The following is a 22,368-nucleotide window of genomic DNA, read 5'->3' on the forward strand; positions in this document are numbered from 1 at the left end:
AGATTTCTATGCATAGAGCAAACCATTGAGATGGGTTCTTATGGTTTCTGTGTTGAGCACACACATTCCTAGTTACACCCCTGGGCACAGATGACAGCACACTGTTCTATTCTAGACAGTAAATATCATACCCAGCAAAGCAACATACTTTCCATTCACAACATGGCCTTTAGGTATAAGCGTAGCATATGCAAACAACGTTTACAATGTGTTCACTATGGATTTTTCCACCCCTGTAGGCACAGATAGCTGACCTCTGGGTCTCTAACATCTTTCAAAACTACATGTCCCTCCATGTCCTGCCAGCACGCTATTGCATGGTAATTATAATAACTGGCATGAAGAACATGTAGAATGAAGCAGACAAAACATATATGATATAACCTCTAAGTGAACAAGTTATAAAGCGGGTTAAATACAGTTTACGTTTAAACTATATCTAGACCCAAAATCTCATATATGCTATAACATGTTAGGTCAGCCTTTTCCAACTTTTTTACCCCAGAAGAACCCTTGAAAGAATTTTTAGGTCTCGGGGAACCCCTGCTAAAACCAGTTTATTGGGGATCAGTGGGAAACATGCCCCATACAGTGGTGGTCAGTGGGATGAATGCCCCCCCCCCCCCTATACAGTGAGGGGAAAAAAGTATTTGATCCCCTGTTTGCCCACTGACAAAGAAGTGATCAGTCTATAATTTTAATGGTAGGTTTATTTTAACCGTGAGAGACAGAAAAACAACAAAAATATCCAGAAAAACGCATTTCAAAAAAGTTATAAATTTATTTGCATTTTTATGAGTGAGATAAGTATTTGACCCCTTCACAAAACATGACTTAGTACTTGGCAATAACAGTTGGCCACCAGCTTTGCACACATCTCAGGAGGGATTTTGTCCAACTCCTCTTTGCAGATCCTTTCCTAGTCATTAAGGTTTCGAGGTTGACATTTGGTAACTTGAACCTTCAGCTCCCTCCACACGTTTTCTATGGGATTAAGGTCTGGAGACTGGCTAGGTCACTCCAGGACCTTAATGTGCTTCTTCTTGAGCCACTCCTTTCTTGCCTTGGCCGTATATTTTGTGTCATTGTCATGCTGGAATACCCATCCACTACCCATTTTCAATGCCCTGGCTGAGGGAAGGAGGTTCTCACTTGATAGTTTTGATAGTACATGGCCCTCTTCATCATCCCTTTGATATGGTGAATTTGTCCTGTCCCCTTAGCAGAGAAACACCCCCAAAGTATAATGTTTCCACCTCCATGTTTGACAGTGGGGATGGTGTTCTTAGGGTCATAGGCAGCAATCCTGGATTTTGGTCTCTTCTGACCACAACACTTACACCCAGTTCTCCTCTGAATCATTCAGATGTTCGTTAACAAACTTCAGACAGGCCTGTACATGTGCTTTCTTGAGCAAGGGGACCTTGTGGGCGCTGCAGGATTTCAGTCCTTCACGGCATAGTGTGTTACCAATTGTTTTCTTGGTGACTATGGTCCCAGCTGACTTGAGATCATTGACAAGACTCTCCTGTGTAGTTCTGGGCTGATTCCTCACCGTTCTCATGATCATTGAAACTCCACGAGGTGAGATCTTGCATGGAGCCCCAGACTGAGGGAGATTGACATTTATTTTGTGTTTTTTCCACTTGTGAATAGTCGCACCAACTGTTGTCACCCTCTCACCAAGCTGCTTGGCGATGGTCTTGTAGCCCATTCCAGCCTTGTGTAGGTCTACAATCTTGTCCCTGACATCCTTGGACAGCTCTTTGGTCTTGGCCATGGTGGAGAGATTGGAATCCGATTGATTGCTTCTGTGGACAGGTGTCTTTTCTACAGGTAACAAGCTGAGATTAATCTCAGCTTGTCACCTGTATAGAAGAAACCTGGGAGCCAGAAATCTTAATTGATACGGGATCAAATACTTATTTCACTCATTAAAATGCAAATCAATTTGTAACTTTTTTGAAATGCGTTTTTCTGGATATTTTTGTTGTTATTCAATCAGCCACAGCTCAAGGAACCCCTAGAAACCTCTGGAGAACCGCTAGTTTAGAATGGTGGTTTATTACAAAAGTTGTTTGTAATCTTTTAAAATCTGCAAATTGTAATAAAAGAATAACATACAAACTGAAACTGAAAATAAAGAAAATATGGTGCACTCAAATCACTTAAAAGATAAGTATGTTTTTTTTTTTCAGAATCATACTTACCTAGGTGGATGCAGCATGGGTCTGATGCTGCATCTGTCTCCCCTCAGCTCTAAGACCTGAGAGTACTGGGCCAGGTGCCGGTCCAGGGTTGTGGGTGGGTTGTCGCGATCTTGCCCCAGCCTGAACTGGCTCTGTGGCATCAGCCGACAGGAGGCTTCAGTCCGCTGTCTGCTGAAAAGGGGTCACAGGAGTGGAGAAAGAACTGCACTCCTGTGATCCACAGGGAAAGTACAGCCAAACAAGCTTTGGTTGTACTTCTCCTTTAACCACATTTTTATTTATAAAGTAATAAAGTTAATAAATAATACAGATTGGTAAGTCATTTGAGTGCCGTTTATTCCCTTTATTTTCAGATTCATTAATTTTGCTATTGTTATTATAGGTTGGGGAACGCACTCCACCAAATGCAAATACATTTTTGTATATTCTGGATAATAAATAAAAGAATACCTGCAGATCCTGTCATAATGGGCGGCACAGTGGTGTAGTGGATAGCACTTTCACTTAGCAGTAAAGAGGGTTGCTGGTTCAAATCGCAACCACGACACTACCTGCCTGGAGTTTGCATGTTCTCCCTGTGCCTGCGTGGGTTTCCTCCGGGTACTCTGGTTTCCTCCCAAAATCCAAAGACATGCTGGTAGGTTAATTGGATCCTGTCTCAATTGTCCCTAGTATGTATGAATGTGAGTTAGGGACCTTAGATTGTAAGCTCCTTGAGGGTGTAGGGACTGATGTGAATGTACAATGGATATGTAAAGCGCTGCATAAATTAATGGCGCTATATAAGTACCTAAAATTTCTTTTTAAAAAGACACTTCCTGCTACTGGGTGACAACTGCATATTGCGCAGGCATAGTCCACAGTGCTGTGCAACTGAAACTGGAGCGAGTGCATGTAGATAGGAAGTGTCTGAAAAAGGCTACAGGAGATAGCCTGCATCAGTAGCAATGAGATATGAAAAATTCAAAATAATTTATAAATATTTTATGAGGAAAAATTGCAATTGTTTGATAGTAAATGTCATCTAGATAATGTTCAGATCTACTTTAAAATTCCTTCAAATGATGAGTCAACTTTAAGCATCAGCAGATATTTTACTGAGATACAACTTTACTTCAATTCGTCTGTAGAACTGCTGTCCATGGTAACCAATCAGAATGTTACTTTTATTTTCAAATCTTCCTGTAAATATGACAGTTTAAATTTGGTCGATTGTTATGGGAATAACAGGACATTCTTAATTGGCGCTTTTGATAAATGAGGCTCATTGTACAAGAGATAGGCTGTTAGCCAATCAGATTTCAGCCTTTTATAAGTTGAATGTATTCTGCAATTACAAGCCAGGTTCTGATTGGTTGCTAAGGGAGGAATGCAAATCACTGCTCTTTGTTATTACATACATCCATGGGATACAGGAACAGACATCCAGTACTACCTGGGGTAACATAAGCTTTAAAGAAAATTCTGGTAATTTCTATTTGACATATTTATGTGCATCTCTCTTTATGTGAATCCAAAGGGTCTGATCGAGAACATCTATTTTATTACAGACATTATAAATTGCCGCCCCCAGGGGCTTTGGCATTGCTAATCCTACATGTTGCACAACATTACACGATCTGCTTACAGCTGCTGTGCATGGAACAATGTCTGTTCTCCACACTGTGGAATGAAGCCAGGGAACATTCCTGTAAAGGCTCAGGAGCAAGACATGTTATCCTGCTTTGTTATGTCACCAGCCAAGCCAGACCTGATGGAGGATTTTCTTAAAGGGAATCTTACACACACTGAGCTGTATATCCATATTCAAAAAGTAGACACTGACGGTGCTCCACAGGGCTGTCTTAATGAGTGGGCACAACTGGGCACTGCCCAGGGACCCCAGCTGCATGGGGGGCCCTTGCACTTCCCCCAAAATAGCTGGTCATTGAGCCCACGTTGTCCCAAAATTAGGAGCCCCATGATGGCACTGAGAGTGATAGATACACAGGGGAGGTAGGCTGGCAGCGGTGCGCCGTGCTGCAGAATGATACCTATTTCACAGCCAGCAGGGAGGGGCGGGGCCGGAGCGCCAGTAATGCTCTAACCCCGCCCCTTGCAGTTTGAATGCTCGGGACTCGAAGGCTGCGGGGTAGGAGCTGGAGTGGGAGATGCTGAGTCGGCAGCACTGAGAGCCCACCTGTGGAAGTAGCATTGTGGATGGTGTCATGGTGAGCCCAGCTGTCCAGCACTGTTTACACAGAAGGGCTTGGAATGCCCAGAAGTATGCTCCCTCCTCCACCCCTCCTTCTGCCTGCTTGATTGGTATAGGTGAGTCCAGTGCTGGAGGTGGGCACATAGCCAAAAGTTTACATGCACTGTATTTCCACTGGAAAAGGGGGTACTACTTGGATGGAATAATGGTGCTGGGGGATATCAAGGGTGTATTGAGGAAAACAATGCTGAGGGGGGGATTCGGGGTGTATAGGGGGTAGCAATACTTGGGGTAGCTTGGGTGGCTATAGTGCTAGAGGTATCAGGGATGTAGAGAGGCCAGAGTGTAGGGGGTATCAGGGATGTAGTGGGGTCACATGGTGTATGGTGAGAGTGCTGGGGGGATATCTGGGATGTAAAGGGGACAGAGTGCTGGGGGGATATCTAGGATGTAGAGGGGTAAGAGTGCTGGGGGGATATCTGGGGTGTAGAGCGTCAGAGTGCTGGTGGGATATCTGGGGTGTGGAGGGATCAGAGTGCTGGTGGGATATCTAAGATGTAGAGGGGTCAGAGTGCTGGGGGATATCTGGGACATAGAGGGGTCAGAGTGCTGGGGGATATCTGGGGTGTAGAGGAGTCTGAGTGGCGAGGGATATCTGGGGTGTAGAGGGGTCAGAGTGCTGGTGGTGTATCTGGGGTGTAGAGGGATCAGAGTGCTGGTGGGATATCTGGGATGTAGAGGGGTCAGAGTCCTGGGCGGATATCTAGGGTGTAGAGGGATCAGAGTGCTGGGGGGTATATCTGGGGTGTAGAGGGGTCAGAGTGCTGGGGGATATCTGGGGTGTAGAGGGGTCAGAGTGCTGGGGGGATATCTGGAGTGTAGAGGGGTCAGAGTCCTGGGGGGATATCTAGGGTGTAGAGGGATCAGAGTGCTGGGGGGATATCTGGGGTGTAGAAGGGTCAGAGTGCTGGGGGATATCTGGGGTGTAGAGGGGTCAGAATGGTGGGGGGATATCTGGGGTGTAGAGGAGTCAGAATGGTGGGGGGATATCTGGGGTGTAGAGGGGTTAGAATGGTGGGGGGATATCTGGGGTGTAGAGGGGTCAGAGTGCTGGGGGGATATCTGGAGTGTAGAGAGGTCAGAGTGCTGGGGGGATATCTGGAGTGTAGAGGGGTCAGAGTCCTGGGGGGATATCTAGGGTGTAGAGGGATCAGAGTGCTGGGGGGTATATCTGGGGTGTAGAGGAGTCAGAGTGCTGGGGGATATCTGGGGTGTAGAGGGGTCAGAGTGCTGGGGGGATATCTGGAGTGTAGAGGGGTCAGAGTCCTGGGGGGATATCTAGGGTGTAGAGGGATCAGAGTGCTGGGGGGATATCTGGGGTGTAGAAGGGTCAGAGTGCTGGGGGGATATCTGGGGTGTAGAAGGGTCAGAGTGCTGGGGGGGATATCTGGGGTGTAGAGAGGTCAGAGTGCTGGGGGGATATCTGGGGTGTAGAGAGGTCAGAGTGCTGGGGGGATATCTGGGGTGTAGAGAGGTCAGAGTGCTGGGGGGATATCTGGGGTGTAGAGGGGTCAGAATGCTGGGGAGATATCTGGGACATAGAAGGGTCAGAGTGCTGGGGGATATCTGGGGTGTAGAGGGGTCAGAATGGTGGGGGGTTATCTGGGGTGTAGAGGGGTCAGAATGGTGGGGGGATATCTGGGGTGTAGAGGGGTCAGAGTGCTGGGGGATATCTGGGGTGTAGAGGGGTCAGAGTGCTGGGGGGATATCTGGGATGTACAGGGGTCAGAGTGCTGGGGGGATATCTGGAGTGTAGAGGGGTCAGAGTGCTGGGGGGATATCTGGGGTGTAGAAGGGTCAGAGTGCTGGGGGGATATCTGGGATGTAGAGGGGTCAGAGTGCTGGGGGGATATCTGGGGTGTAGAAGGGTCAGAGTGCTGGGGGGATATCTGGGGTGTAGAGGGGTCAGAGTGCTGGGGGGATATCTGGGGTGTAGAAGGGTCAGAGTGCTGGGGGGATATCTGGGGTGTAGAGAGGTCAGAGTGCTGGGGGGATATCTGGGGTGTAGAAGGGTCAGAGTGCTGGGGGGATATCTGGGGTGTAGAGGGGTCAGAGTGCTGGGGGGATATCTGGGGTGTAGAAGGGTCAGAGTGCTGGGGGGGGTATCTGGGGTGTATAGAGGTCAGAGTGCTGGGGGGATATCTGGGGTGTAGAAGGGTCAGAGTGCTGGGGGGGTATCTGGGGTGTAGAGAGGTCAGAGTGCTGGGGAGGCATCATTGTAGCAGATATATTATATGCACAGGACATCTTTGTTACTTTATGTATGTAGTATTTTCCCACTGTTTCTTTGCTGTACAGAATGATTGTTCATGTAGTTAATGCGGAGCTCCACCCAAAAGGGGTAGCTCCGCTTGTCTGCCTCCTACCTACTTGATGTCTGTTTACCTGCGCTGTCTCCATTGTAGGGGCCCCAGAGCATTACTTTGCCCAGGGGCCCATGATACTATTAAGACGGTCCTGGTGCTCCAGTATTCAGAACAGGACAGCTGTTTGGGTAACATCCAGTCCTTACCTGGAAAGCATGGCTAGCAAATCCTAGTCCTAGCTGGCGACAAACAATCATGGCTTCCAATGTGCCCCAGTTCTCACTGCACACAGTGCCCCAGCGCAGGGTGCCATTATTCTCCATTAGAACTTCCACTCTTCCCTCTGTGGGGTTACGTCCGCCATTCAGCCGAACCTATATAGAAACAGACCATCTCAGGTAAGGAAGTACTTCAAACAGCAGTTGCATGCTCAGTTTACCCTCTAAGTTATTAATATAGCATGATGCTGTATACACTATATTGCCAAAAGTATTTGGCAATATAGTGGCATCCCAATCTTAGTCCGTAGGGTTCAATATTGAGCGGTCCACCCTTTGCAGCTATAACAGCTTCAACTCTTCTGGGTAGGGTGCAAGGTTTAGGATTGTGTCTATGGGAATGTTTGACCATTCTTCCAGAAACACATTTGTGAGGTTAGGCACTGATGTGGACGATAAGTCTTGGCTCACAGTCTCCGCTCTAATTCATCCCAAAGGTGTTCTATCGGTTGAGGTCAGGACCCTGTGCAGGCCAGTCAAGTTCCTCCACCCCAAACTCGTTCATCCATGTCTTTATGGACCTTGCTTTGTGCACTGGTCCAAATCATTTGGTGGAGGGGGGATTATGGTGTGGGATTATGGTGTGGGGTTGTTTTTCAGGGGTTGGGCCCCTTAGTTCCAGTGAAGGGAACTCTTAAGGCATCAGCATACCAAGACATTTTGGACAATTTCATGCTCCTGACTTTGTGGTAAACGTTTGGGGATGGCCCCTTCCTGTTCCAACATGACTGCACACCAGTGCACAAAGCAAGGTCCATAGTGGCGTTATACAATGGCTCCTTATATTAGAGCTTGGTGTATAAACGGCTGCAAAAACGCAGGACGCGTTACCAATGCCATTACTTCTAATATCACCCCAATCACTCCATGATTTTGCCACAATTGTCGTGCAAATTGCGGCAAAATTGTGCAAAAAAAATTCCACGACATGTGGTGCCCAAAAGAGGTTCTTTTGGTCGACACGCATCGTGGGATTTTGTTTGGGTGATTTTGCCGTGATTTAAGCTATTAGTTGAAGGATATGCCACTTAAGGACCGGAAGGATTTGCTCATTTAATGACCAGGCCATTTTTGCAATACAGCACTGCGTTGTTTTAACTGACAATTGCACGGTCCTGCAAAGCTGTACCCAAACAAAATTGATGTCCTCTTTTCCCCACAAATAGAGCTTTCTTTTGGTGGTATTTGACCTCTGTGGTTTTTATTTTTTGCGCTATAAACAAAAAAAGACCGATAATTTTGGAAAAAAAGCAATATTTAAAAAATTTTTGCTATAATAAATATCCAAAAAAAATAAAAAATCTAAAGAAAATAATTTCTTCCTCAGTTTAGGCCAGAATGTATTTGTCTACATATTTTTGGTAAACAAAATCGCAATAAGCGTATATTGATTGGTTTGAGCAAAAGTTATAGTGTCTACAAAATAGGGGATAGATTTATGGCATTTTTATTATATTTTTATTATTTTTAATTTTCTTTACTAGTAATGGCAGCGAGCTGCAATTTTTAGCAGCACTGCATCATTGCGGCGGCCAAATTGGACACTTTTGACACATTTTTGGGACCAGTGACATTTATACAGTGATCAGTGCTGTAAAAATGCACTTATTACTGTATAAATGTCAATGGCAGGGAAGGGGTTAACACCAGGGGCGATCAAAGGGTTAAATGTGTTCCCTGGGAGGTGTTTATAATTGTATGGGGGCTGGGCTGACTGGAGGAGTAGAGAGATCGCTGCTCCTAATCACTAGGAACAGACGATCACTCTCGGTTCCCCTATCAGAACGGGGATCCACCATGTTTACGCTGGCAGATCCCCGTTCTGCCTCTGTGTGGAGCGATCGCGGGTGGCTGGCAGACATCACGTCCGCCGCCCACGCGCACTATTACACGAAGCAACGTACAATGATGGCGATTGACGTGATAGACCCAACCTGCCACAGTACAGCTGCGGCGGCTGGTTTTTAACTAGTTAAATCCAAAAACTTAGAAAGTGGAATAATAGATAAATAGTTACAATGGTTGGTGAGGCTGAAAAAAGACACAAGTCCATCAAGTCCAACCTATGTGTGTGATTATATGTCAGTATTACATTGTATATCCCTGTATGTTGTGGTCGTTCAGGTGCTTATCTAATAGTTTTTTGAAACTATCGATGCTCCCCGCTGATACCATCGCCTGTGGAAGGGAATTCCACATCCTTGCCGCTCTTAAAGTAAAGAACTCTCTACATAGTTTAAGGTTAAATTTCTTTTCTTCTAAATTTAATGCAAAGCAAGTGACGTTTTGTTAAAGTCACTTGCTGTACTGAGGGTGCATTAAGACCTTTTCACAGAGTTCAGTGCTTTAATGATGTATCAATAAAGTTGGTTTGTAATTTTTTTGTACACATGTGTTTTTGTGTCTATAAAGTCCATGATTCCTAGAAACCCTAGTATTGTGTCAGCTGATAGTGGGCAATAGCCCGCTATCAGCTGACTCTGGGTCACAGGAGAGTAAAATAAGTGCACTCCTGTGACCCACAAGAGAAGCATGGCCAAAAAAGCTTTGGTCATACTTTTCTTTTAAACATCACTGCTGGTCCTGATGACCTTTGTCTCCAGTACAGAAAGTGATAGAAAATCAAAAATGTTTGAGTTGTCACAGAAACTGGAAGGGGGTGGAAATCATTTCATGGGTACACTTGTTTTGGCTTTATATACACTTTAAGGCAGAAAATGGCAGATCTCTAAATTGTGGGCCAAGATAAATATGAAGACAGCACCTCAAAGTGTACCTGGACACATGGGCAATGTCTCTTCTCTCAGAGCCAGTGGGAGAAGAGGTCTAAGGACAGTACACATAACCCCTATGAGTTCTCACTTTCTCTGTGACTCTGGTCATCCATCTAGTTATTAATGATTGTTTATGATGTATAACAGGGGTGTCCAACCTGCAGCCGAAGACAGCTATGAATGCAGCCCAACACAAAATCGTAAACTTACTTAAAACTGTTGATTTTTTGGGGGAAATGTTTTGTACAAATGCGACCGAAGAAAATCTTGACAGTCTCTTTACTGGACTTTTATAAGTTTTATCTTCCCAAAGAAAAATATCCCACTCTGAACAATCAAAAAATATCCCACGCTACACAATCACTCCTTATTCATGACATCAGTTTCAGTGGCACCTATATTTTGAGCAACTATTTTCAAGGGCAAAATTAGAACCAAAATATCTGATGAGCACCTTATAAATAGCTACTACATCCATCAAACCAGATAATAATGTGTTAGATTATCAAAGACAGTGTCAAATATTGCACTAGTTTTATGTTGCCCTCTTTACTTTTATAATAAAAAATATTACAGAAAAAAAATATTACTCAGATAGGTACATTATCTATATCAGTGATCATTAACTTGTGATCTGCCCTTTTTCTGCTCATCAGTTATCCTTATTTTTAGTGTATTTTATGTGTGGACCAAGACAATTCCTCTTCTTCCAATGTGGCCCAGTAGGGACAAAAGGTTGGACACCCCTGATGTATAACTACCTTTCTACTTCTTAATGAATGCTGTTTATCTGAGGTAGCCACCTACAAAAAGACACTCCAAAACTCAGCTATGTCCAATTGGAGCACTGCATAGTTTTGTGACCTCAGACACCTTTGTAACTGCCCTTGTTCTGAGGCTGATCTGCACACTGTTATAATCTCTAATTACAATCATGTTCAGTATAATTCTATATCGTGCACAAACATTTGGCAGCTTGAGAATTATTAGAAATATGCGTCTGTATACCTGACCTGTGAATGTTAATCTTGCTGGACTGAGCTCTCACCTGGTTCTGGAAACCCATGGCTGGTATGTTGCACTTCACTGCCGCATCCTCCTCATGGGTACAGCTGGGGGTATGCATGTTAAATTTGCAATCTATAAGTGACTTCTCAAAACCGGTGCACTCGATCTCACTCATGTGAATGTGGCCCATCCCTGCAGAGACACAGAGACATGTGATTTTGCTATACAATTCAGAGACATGACTAGCTATTTACACTATGACCCTCTGCTGTGGTATGTGCAAAAGCTGTAGGCTGCGTTCACACCTGCGCATTTCGTAAACACACGAAAAAACACACAGAAATGTGCGTTTTGATGCACATTTCGGAAAGCACTCTGCAAACGCAAACTGCCGTGCTTGCAGTGCCATTAAGTGTTAATGGCACACCAAGCGAGGGTAGCCGATGCGTGTTTTGTTGCACGTTTGTCGAGTGCCAAAATGTCATACAGACGTGCCAAAATGCGCACTGTAAAAAACGCTCAATGCTCCATGACCAAAAAGGTTCTCCCCTAGGCATGGCATGCCTTAATGCATGAAGAACGAGCAAAAAACGGTGAGCGAAAAACGCGTTCCCATTACACTCAGGTGTGAATGGGGCCGTAAGGACTTAAATTGGAAAGTAAACTCACGAAAGTTGACCAGACAATTAAGGAATCTCCAATGTGTATATGTTTTGCTTTTTTACAGTGTGGTCTTCACGCCATAAGTAACAGAGCCAAAAGAGCTTGCATTATAGCTCCCTTTTATAATGCAAGTTCTATATTCTGACAACTTTCAGGAACACTTTATCAAGGTACAACAATATCCACTCAGGTATAAGCATGAATATTAATACATGGTGCCCAAATGCACAAACACATTAGAAAATCTGGCATACCTATGATGGGGTGTTTCCTCTACCACATCTTGTCTTTTTAGATAATTAATTCAATGTGTCTGATTTGTCATCTGTTTAACACTTCTGTTTTTATGTTAATTTCAATGCTCTAAGATTTGGAATTTTAATTTTATAATATTGGAATTTTAAAGGTTTTCTGCTATGATTGTCCAGAGAGCTATGAAAACCCTGAGCTATAATATCTCTAGTCAGACCACAATGAACAGGAAGCAGCTTAGTCAGATGTGGAATGTGGTTCCCTGGTATGACTCCTATTCTCTAATTGCAATAAAGTATTGAAGTACATCTGGGAGATCTGACCTATGACTATATCTATACTCTGAGCAGACACTCCTCAGACTTATCTCAAGGGAACAATGTGACCCGGTGGAAATTTCATTCTAAAATTAAGTCAAAGGCTTGTATTAAGATCTAAAAGGGACTGTAAACTTAAAGCACGTGTTTAATTTGGTCAAGTATCCCAGAAAAATCAATCACATTTACACTTAATGTTACCTTGCCCCATCTGTGCTCCTGATAAAGCCTCTTTGGCACTGCCAAACCCAAGCTCCCTGCAGACCACACTGGCGGAAACCAAGTTCCATCGATCATCACAAATAGTTCCCCACTCATTATTCTTCAGGACCTCAACTCGTCCTTCTCCAGTGTTGGCTCCACCCCTCAGGCGCACCAATGGTTGCTGCAAAGTGCAATCAATAAAGCAAAAAAGACATGATAAATTTAACCAGTTTTAGCTTTAAGCTGTTTGGACAGTGTCATTGGTCTAACCAATTTCTTCATAAAGATCTCCAATAGAACCTGCCTGGACAGAAGTATGACTGATCTAGAAAAAGTATGGAGATCAGGAACATTAGAAATCCTTATTTCCAGTTCAGTAGCGAAGAGTACTGGAGCAAGAGGGTCAGCATGACAAACAGATTACTAGCATGTTTTTCTCATGATAGATTACATTTAAAGCAAACCTACATGCAGGTTATGTAGGACAAAGCAACAGGTTTGCTATTAGTACCTTCCTTCACTCCCTTGATGTTTTGTTCAGCTGCTGGGGATCAAAGAAAATACCCAATGTTTTCAGGTATGGAAGATCATATGACTTATGAGCCTGGTAGCTTACACAGAGCAGCTTTTACCGCTCCTAACACTAAATGGAGCAGCGGGGAAGTAATAAAAAGGTGAATATGTAGGAGCAAGAGGAATGGATACATTGATCTTATTGCTTTGACTTGCATGGGGTAAAGCACAGGTTCACTTTAAAGAGGTTCAGATATGCAGGGCTGACATCCCAGCACCAACGAAAAGCCCCAAAACCTGCATCAACAAAAACAAGTCCATAATAGCAGGACCCACACTTCTGTTTGCTTCCCTTCTATCACGGGTCTATTACAAAGACAAAATCAACACACTTGAGACTATGGTGTCTGTGTATACTTATTATTAAACAATTTAAATATTTCTCGTCTTCATAAAGAAAAAAAAACGAAGCAGCTCTGGAAAAAACTATTCCCTGTATAATATTATTAATGATTTTCCCCCAAAACACACACACACAAGTAAAATCGCCCACACCTCTTGACGGAATGCCTTTCTGAAGCCTGTGTTGGGACTTGGGGCAAACGCTCTTCCTGGGGTGCAGCTGACTACTGCAGGAGCCCCACCATAACAGGTCAGGTTTGAAGGAATATTGCCAACAGTGCAGGAGGATATATGGGCCTCATTCCCAGTGCAGTTAGCAGAGAATTCCCAGTAGGTGTGCTTCTTGCGGGTTGCAAATATTCTGGAAAAGGAAAAATAGTGTGATTTAGTGAATATTTAAAGCTCAGTGGAAGTCTTGCTATATTTTTTCTCCTTATAGTCCTGTACCCCAACATGTTAAGATTTGTGACTGATTTTTAACTGAAAAGGCTTTAAAATATATTTTTTAGCTTTGAAAATGCTGCTTTAATTCTCACACTGCAGTGGTCTGTACTGGCATAGCTAAATAACAGCCACACCCCTCAACATAAGCTTTCTCACTCAGACTTATGTTGCAGAGAAGGGGCGAGTCTGACCAGTTCTGTGTGTATTACTTAGAGCTGATAACAAGGTTCACTGGGTCTGATTTTTATTGGACTGCATTGCCACATTTAGTAAGTCTACAAAACTGCAGTAATAGGAAAGTCGCTGAAGTAAGAATGAAAGTGAAGCTTGTTGTTACAATGGCTGTCTCACTGTAAATCTATTTCAGTGACTCCAAATGGGCTTAAAGTAAAACTATGGGCAAAACTTTTTTTGATTATTATGGATATCGGAAGGGAGGGTTATAACCCCTGTTTTTTTGCCATTTGTCCCATTGGGGAATTTTATCTTAATTTCCTGTCCCATAGCCAAAACAGGGTTTAGCCCCCCCCCAGGTCTCCAAAACTAGTGTTCCCATTGGAACATGTTCCCTGTATTACTTTTCTGGGGACAACCCTAAAATTTGGGATTTTCTTTTTACTCTCACTTTAAAATGATAACAGTAAATAGGAGAAATGGAGAGGGTGAATCTCCATAATGGGGGGCGCAGACAGCAATAAAAACCTGACAGATGTTCTAATCCACTCTCGACCTCTCCAAAACTAGAAAAAAAAATGTTGCCTTTTGTTATACTTTAACTAAGGCAAGCACATATACATACAGGTATAAAGCTTTTCATTTGACGGGAAAAATGGTGAAATATCAGTCCTGTGCAGCATGGCCACATATTCTAACAACCACTGGCCACCTGTAGTTTAGTCTTAGTCATAGGTGGTACAGAACAAATGTTGATTAGCCCATGTACCCCCCCTAGAGAGTAATTTAAACTGGTTAGGTGGGTGCTTCTGGTAAAAATAAATAAATTACATTAGCGCAGTACTGGAGTAAATGATAATTCATAAAATAAATGTGGATGAGTTTGTATTTTTTTTTTTTTTTATGTAAACGATTGTTTGGGAAACATAGCTATGCAATAAGGGGTACTAGTCATATATACCCACTTATCAAGGTGTACATGAGATAAGTGTAATGATGATGTATTAATAATTACAAAGCCACATTAATTTGTGTATTTTATACCTGTTCGAAGTTTACCTATACAGCACTATCATGAAGCAAAAAGCAAGTGTGAATTAACCAACGGGAATCAATCAGCAGACACATTTAACCTGTCTGCTCTAAACTGATAAAAGGTGAAACTATGGATTGCTGCATCTTGTACAGTATTATTAATCTCTGCATATACATCTTTTCCTTTATATGCTCACTTACTTGTAGACCTTCTGGTTGTATTTCCTCTCCCCGGGGAACCCGAACATACCACATATTACTCTGCTATTTTTTTGGGTCCAGTGGGTGTCGCACACCTGCTTCCATTGGTCATTAACTTTTACTTCCACGTAGCCCTCAGTAACAGGCACTCGCTTGCGGTATGTGGCAAGGATGGGGCGGATGCGCACGTCTTCTACCAGAATGTTCAGCACCTGTGGATGCAGCAACATGTTATAGGTGAAGGACATAACTGCGGTACTGGATAATTAAAGAGGAGCCAAACCAGAAAACATATTTCTGAAAACGTTGTCATGTGGGTGCAATGTACTATCCAGTCTCTGATGGCAGGTCCAGGCAGCTCTAATTATAGATAAATCATTTATTTACCAGCTGCTGTCTTGTCTCCTCAAATTCCGAGACCTAATCACTTGTGGGAGTGCCTATTAAAGAAATCTTCAACCCACGTTCCAAGTCAATATCGGTTGTGTACAAAGTGGTGTAATATAATGGCTCCTTATATTAGAGCTGGGTGTATAAACAGGTGCGTGGACCAGACTGATGGTCAGCAGAAACTCTGAAAAGTTCAGCAGAATTTTTATCTGGGGCTAAAAATTGCCTGTCTGTAAAAATATAAAAATACCCTCTAAGTACAGGTTGCAATAACAAATGGATGGTTTCACTGGCTCATTCCTCCATTCTGCCAAACATATGGCCCTGCTTGGTTATCAACACTTCACTAAGCAGTAGATCTTTTATCGTCATCACGATAATCATCATCATCATCATCATCAGGCAAATATACATCTACATACACTATATTACCAAAAGTATTGGAGCGCCTGCCTTTACACGCACATGAACTTTAATGGCATCCCAGTCTTAGTCCGTATGTTGGAACAGGAAGGGGCCATCCCCAAATGTTTACCACAAAGTCGGGAGCATGAAATTGTCCAAAATGTCTTGGTATGCTGATGCCTTAAGAGTTCCCTTCACTGGAACTAAGGGGCCAAGCCCAACCCAATGATTTAGACCAGTGCACAAAGCAAAGTCCATAAAGACATGGATGAGCGAGTTTGGGGTGGAGGAACTTGACTGGCCTGCACAGGGTCCTGACCACAACCCGATAGAACACCTTTGGGATGAATTAGAGCAGAGACTGCGAGCCAAGACTTATCGTCCACATCAGTGCCTAACCTCACAAATGCGCGTCTGAAAGACTGGTCAAACATTTCCATAGATACACTCCTAAACCTTGTGGACAGCCTTCCCAGAAGAGTTGAAGTTGTTATAGCTGCAAAGGGTGGGCCAACTCAATATTGAAAGGACTAAGACTGGGATGCCAATAAAGTTCATGTGCGTGTAAAGACAGGCGTCCTGATACTTTTGGTAATACTGTGTATTATACAGTCCACTACAAAGAATCAGTCTTTACTAATATTATCAGAAGTGAAGGTAAAGGTGGTCATACCCACCTTTACATCGTTCATTTTAGTTAAATTTTCTAACACTTGATGGGGATAAATCAACAAATGTTTTCAACCATAGTAGGCCAAAAGACAAATGAAAGCCTAACAATAAATCTAGTCATAAATGTGGAAAAATCAAAGATATTGTAATGCCCTTGTGCTAGAAAAACTTCCAATTAGAAGTAGACCTTTCACAGTGAAGAACATTTGTTTGTTTAAAAAAATGTGTAGTATATAAATGTATGAAATAAAACACAAATAAAGGTTGAACATTCTTTTGTATTATCTTTTATTGCACCTTTATAGATTGGCATCTCATGCTATGCAACACAATTAATGCTGCCATCCAAATGATTCATCATTAGATGTTGGATGGTATCATAACCTAGGCGCATGCAATGACTGCCATAACGAAAGATTGTTGTTTTTGAGAATGATCATCCCCCTAACTACAGTAGTACGGGGAAGTGTCTTCTAAGATCACATGCATGTACAAACATTTTTATATCTACGCTCATCTTTCAAATTAAATTAGTCAAGTCAATGATCACATCATCGAAAGCTGTGATGAACAATTTTTCAGAAAGACATATATCGTGTATAAGGCGTTGACTACACATACAGTACAGGTTTACTGCCCACCCCAACTCCACACATTCAGCTTCCCTTCAAGCTCCAACTGCTTCATTAAGCTTCTGGATGCAAAAAAACATGGGAGATAACTGGACAATCAGGCACCAAGCAATGTGACACAAGCATGGGAAGAAAGTCCTCTAGAAGCTCCAACTTGACTGGCATATTCAAGACAGACTTCTTAATTTACAGAGAACATAACGCCTTCATAAACAGGTAGATGTTTTCTGTTTACAACTACAGAAGCATTCAAGCTTATTAACAAAGGAAAGTCATAAATAACGTGCAAGGTGCAATAACCCAGTATGACAAAAGGTAATTAGAGTTAATCTTCTATTGATTTGACTCTCCCAAACTGAAATCAGATTTACTGGACTTTGTGCATGAACATTGAATGGCACAAATTGCAGTAATCCATTTTGAGTGTCAGCTCATCTGTCCATATCAGATTTAGTGACAGTGTTCTATCTGAGTTTGCCTGTGTTTTACACACCCAAAAGAGCAAAGCCAGTACTCCACTCCACATTACCTTGGCAGATTGAGCAGGTGCCAACCAGATGTCTGCCTAAACCCTGTGTGACCATTTACATGCGCATGCTAAGTGCCATTTCTTTACAAGGAGGATCTTATTATACAGAAAAACAGAAAACACAAGCATATAATTCATTTCTGTTTTTAAAGCTTCTTTTGTTCAAAATAGCATATTTCTTTACTGTATGTGCCATAGAAAAATATTGTACCAGAAGCTTGATTTTCAGTATCCAGACACACTGAGGGCCACCTATATCCAGCCCCAGAGTGAGCCACGCACTGAGCTCCACCTCCACCTAGCCACAGTGAGCTTCCCCTCCATCCAATCACACACTGAGCTTCACCTCCACCCAGTCGCACATTGAACTACGCTTCCGCCAAGCCACACATTGAGCTCCATCTTCATCCAGCCAGACATTGAGCTCCACCTTTATCAGCCACACTTTGAGTTCCACCTCCACCCAACCACACAGTGAATCCAACCTCTATCCAGTCATCCATTGAGTTACACCTCCTCCAATCCACACATTGAGTTCCACTTCCACCCAGCCACGCATCAGCTCTACCTCCACCCAGCCACACATTAAGTTCCACCTCCACATAACTACACTTCAGCTCTACCTTCACTCACCCACACATTGAAGTCCACCTCCACTTAGCCGCGCATTCCGCTCCACCTCCACACAGACACACAATGAGCTTCTCCTCCATCCAATCACACAGTGAACTTCCTCTCCATCCAGTCACACAGTGAGATTCTTCTACCTCCAACCACACACTGAGCTCCACCCCCACCCAGTCATACAATGAGCCACACATCAAGTTCCACCTCCACCCAGCCACTTGTTGAGTTCCACCTCGACTTAGCAACACACTGAGTTTAACTTCCACCAAGCCAAACATTGAGTTCCACCTCCACCCAGCCACTCACTGAGCTCCACCTCCATCCAGTCACATAGTGAGCTCAGCCCCCACCCATTGGACATCTCCTCAATCCAGACACACAGGGAGCTTCACTTTCTTCCAGGCATACAAAAGGCTTCCCATGGTCCCAATCATGCAGGGTCTTCCTCCTCCTCCATTCATGCACACCAAGTTACACAAGCAGCTCGTTTCCACCTCTACATACTGGGAGGAACTCCTCTATTAAAGCATATAGTCATATAAGGAACAAAAGACACACATTAGGAAAGGACTCTTCCAACTAGCATACACACATTTAAATTCTTACCCCACTTCACCAGACCACAACGTACCCCTAAACGGCCACACAGCTTCATAGCACATCTGTGTAAAGGAAATAAATATATTTTCGAGAGTAATTATCATCAATTTCTTCTCCTATTGTCAGCTACATAGTGCAAATGCCACATATAAAACAGAGCAATGGGTTTCTAAGCATTAAAAGAGGCCACACATTAATTCCGGTGCTTCAGGGCTCATATACTTCTAATAACTAAATAGGCAGAACCTTCTCAAAGAAACCAAAAAATATAGACAGACATACTTCAAGCAACAAATATAAATAATTTACAATGAGGACCTTTAAGCACATAACCCACAGGTAGACTAATACAGAACATTAACTACTGGCAGGTACAGAGGAAACACTACTACTGGCAGGCAAAAACAGAGCCCTTACTACAGGCAGGCACAGATGGAGCACTTACTATAGGCAGGCAAACACAAAGTTCCTGCTACAGCCAAGCACACACAGAGTGCTTATTAAGGCAAGTACACACAGAGTGCTTACTACAGTCAGACACAGGCAGAGCACTACAGGAAGTTGCTCCAGAGCGCAGTAAATGAGATAAAGATTCACTTTGCAAAGAATATCCAATCACATGCAAGGAAAATTAAAAAAACAGCATTTTTGCTTGCACATGATTGTATGATGGAAGTCAGCAGAGCTTCTGATCATTTACTAAGCACTGGGGTAACTGCACTTTGCAAAGTGCACAGTCAAATTGCCTTTAGTAAATCAACCCCAAAGTGTTTACTACAAGCAGGCACACACAGAGCACTTAGTACCAGAAGGGGTACACAGAGCACGTACTATAGGCAGCCACACATAAAGTGTTTACTACTGGTAGGCACAATCAGAGCCCTAACCACAGGAAGGTACACACAGAGCCCTTACTACAGGCAAGGACACACAGAGCACTTACTACTGGCAGGCAAAGAGGAAATAGGCTAAAAGTCAGAACATACTACAGGTGGGTGCACACAGAGCACGTTTAAAGGCAGGTTAATACCAAGTGCTTGGTAAAGGCAGGGGAAAAGGGATGCCTTTTACACAGACCCGTACACGCAGGCACAAAAGAAGTACCTACTACAGGCAGGCCCATACATAGTACATAGTACAGTCAGGCACAGGGGTAGTATCTATTACAGGCAGGCCCATACAAAGTACTTATTACAGGAAGACGCAGAAGGAGTTCCTACTACAGGCAGGCCCATACAAAGTACTTCGTACATATAGGCACAGAGGGAGTACTACTACAGGCAGGCTCATGTAAAGTACTTCGTACATATAGGCACAGAAGGGGTACCTACTACAGGCAGGCTCATACTGAGTACTTAGCATAGGCAAGGATAGAGGCAGTACTTACTGTAGGCAGGTCCATAGAGGGTACTTAACACTGGCAGGCACAAAGGGTGTACCTACTACAGGCAGACCCATACACAATTTCTTGATAAAGGCAGACACAGAGGGAGTACCTACTAGAGGCAAACCAATACAGAGTACTTAGTACAGGCAGATATATTAGGAGCATCTACAAACCACAGGCACAGGTAGCTCTTCTATAACTGTAATAAACATATTGAGGTTGATTTACTAAAACTGGGCACTGCAAATTCTGATGCAGCTCTGCCTAGAACCCAATCAGTTTCCAGGTTTTATTTTATTGTCAAAGCTTAATTTAAAAAGATGACGTTGGAAGCTGATTGGCTACCATACAGAGCTGCACCAGATTTTGAGTACTCCAGTTTTAGTAAATCGCCATTATGTTTTAAAAAGTCTGATTCACTAAACTGACAACGTGATATATTAAAATAGTTTTTATTTATTTATTTATTTTTAACATAAAGTTTATTTAATTTTAACAGACAGACAGAAAATAAATCATGGTATAAGTAAATTCAGACATAATCACTTGACAATAATACAAGCTATCGTGGAAAAATGATTGTAATACATGCAGCAGTCAGATGGATTGCAGTTAATAACTACAGTAGTAAAAAGTAGCAGTTAAGGAACTAGGGGCAGGGAGGGGAGGGGACATGGGGTGGGGGGACGGTCCTGCATGATCAATCATATCATTTAACTCCTACAATCAGATTAGGGTTTGAAGTGACCATTAGGGTATGTGATGTTAAAGGGGTGTGAGGGAAAAGAAGCTTCCAAGCCCTATTCTAGACTAGATGCCAGATGCCGCGCCTTCACCCAAGCGGCCCATATTTTATTGAATTTTTTTGGGCAGTTTCTTCCTAGGTAGGTGAGTTTGTAGAGAGGTAGGGCAGCATTTACCAGGGACAGCCAGAGTTGTTTAGTGGGGGGTTGAGTCTGGTTCCATTGTAAAAGAATTGCTTTCTTAGCATAAAAGGATGCGTAAAAGACGAATATTTTTTTTCCTTTGGGGAGCTTCATATTAAAATAGTTTGAGGTAGTTGTAGTTCACAAACACACGTGGGGGGCTGAGGGTCTAAATATATTCACACACATACATACACCCTCTGTGTAGATGTGTACACACAACATGCAAAATATTTATTATATATATATATATATATATATATATATATACACAGTGACCGCTTTGACCACCCTCTTAGCAAACATATTTTAAGCAGAAGACGCACTTCTTGAACTTGTGACCCAGACACTTTGTAGGACATCCAGACCAACCTCTCTGGGCTCAGATGCTGGGTTCAGTGATGTCCAGCCTGGGCACAGAGTGTAAACACAGCACAGACTGCGTTGGCATGGTCACGCCTAAAGCAAATCGCACATCAGAGTGACAAAATGGAATAATGTCAGGGGAGTGATGGGTTCAATCTTAACACGATAGACAGCTGAAAGGACCACAGTGTCTGTCACAGTGAGGGAAAACCCAGCGCTGGGTATACATGCCGCACAATACAGCACTGTACTCCGTGAGCTGTGTAATAATATGTGTGTACTGTACACTAGGTGTGATTACCTTGGACTGGTGAGAACTGCAGGAGAAGAGTAAACACAGACCTACGCACTGCAGCCTCTGACAGCTCACATAATACTGTATATAGAACAGCAGTAGCAGCAAGTACACAGAGGAGACCTGTCATACATCATGTGTGTGTCCTATTAATGATGCCAGGCATGTTCACTCAAGCCCACCATTTCTTTTCATGCAACGCTGCCACCTGTGTACTTGTATTTACCATATGGGCAAAGTATAGGGGGGACTTTGGAAAGCTGTTCAGAATCAGCAAATACTTTATGACTGCAGCTGTCAGCATGTGGAGTGGCGCATGGAAGTTATATATGAACAACACATGTACAACATAAGGGCACACACGTGTACAGGACAATGTACCTGGATGTACAGTATTGTATATGAGCGAGGGACAAGGATGTACAGGATGGCATATGAAAGAGGTACATGGATTTACAGGGTGGCATATAAGAGAGGAACATGGATGTACAGGATGGCATATAA

At 43.2% G+C, this 22,368-nt stretch overlaps 1 protein-coding gene across 1 annotated transcript in view; it reads right to left on the bottom strand.

Moving 5' to 3' along the window:
* The window catches only part of LOXL2 (lysyl oxidase like 2), a 121,415-nt gene that overhangs the window by 38,871 nt on the left and 60,176 nt on the right, over nt 1–22,368 (bottom strand). The window contains exons 4-8 of the mRNA XM_073622208.1: nt 15,036–15,247; nt 13,335–13,542; nt 12,264–12,447; nt 10,871–11,022; nt 6,977–7,144 (exon numbers count right to left, since the gene is read on the bottom strand). Coding sequence (XP_073478309.1) covers nt 6,977–7,144; nt 10,871–11,022; nt 12,264–12,447; nt 13,335–13,542; nt 15,036–15,247 — 924 coding nt within the window. The remainder of the gene's footprint in view (nt 1–6,976; nt 7,145–10,870; nt 11,023–12,263; nt 12,448–13,334; nt 13,543–15,035; nt 15,248–22,368) is intronic.

This window comes from Aquarana catesbeiana, linkage group LG03, assembly GCF_042186555.1.
Source record: "Aquarana catesbeiana isolate 2022-GZ linkage group LG03, ASM4218655v1, whole genome shotgun sequence".
In the NCBI taxonomy this organism is placed as follows: domain Eukaryota; kingdom Metazoa; phylum Chordata; class Amphibia; order Anura; family Ranidae; genus Aquarana; species Aquarana catesbeiana.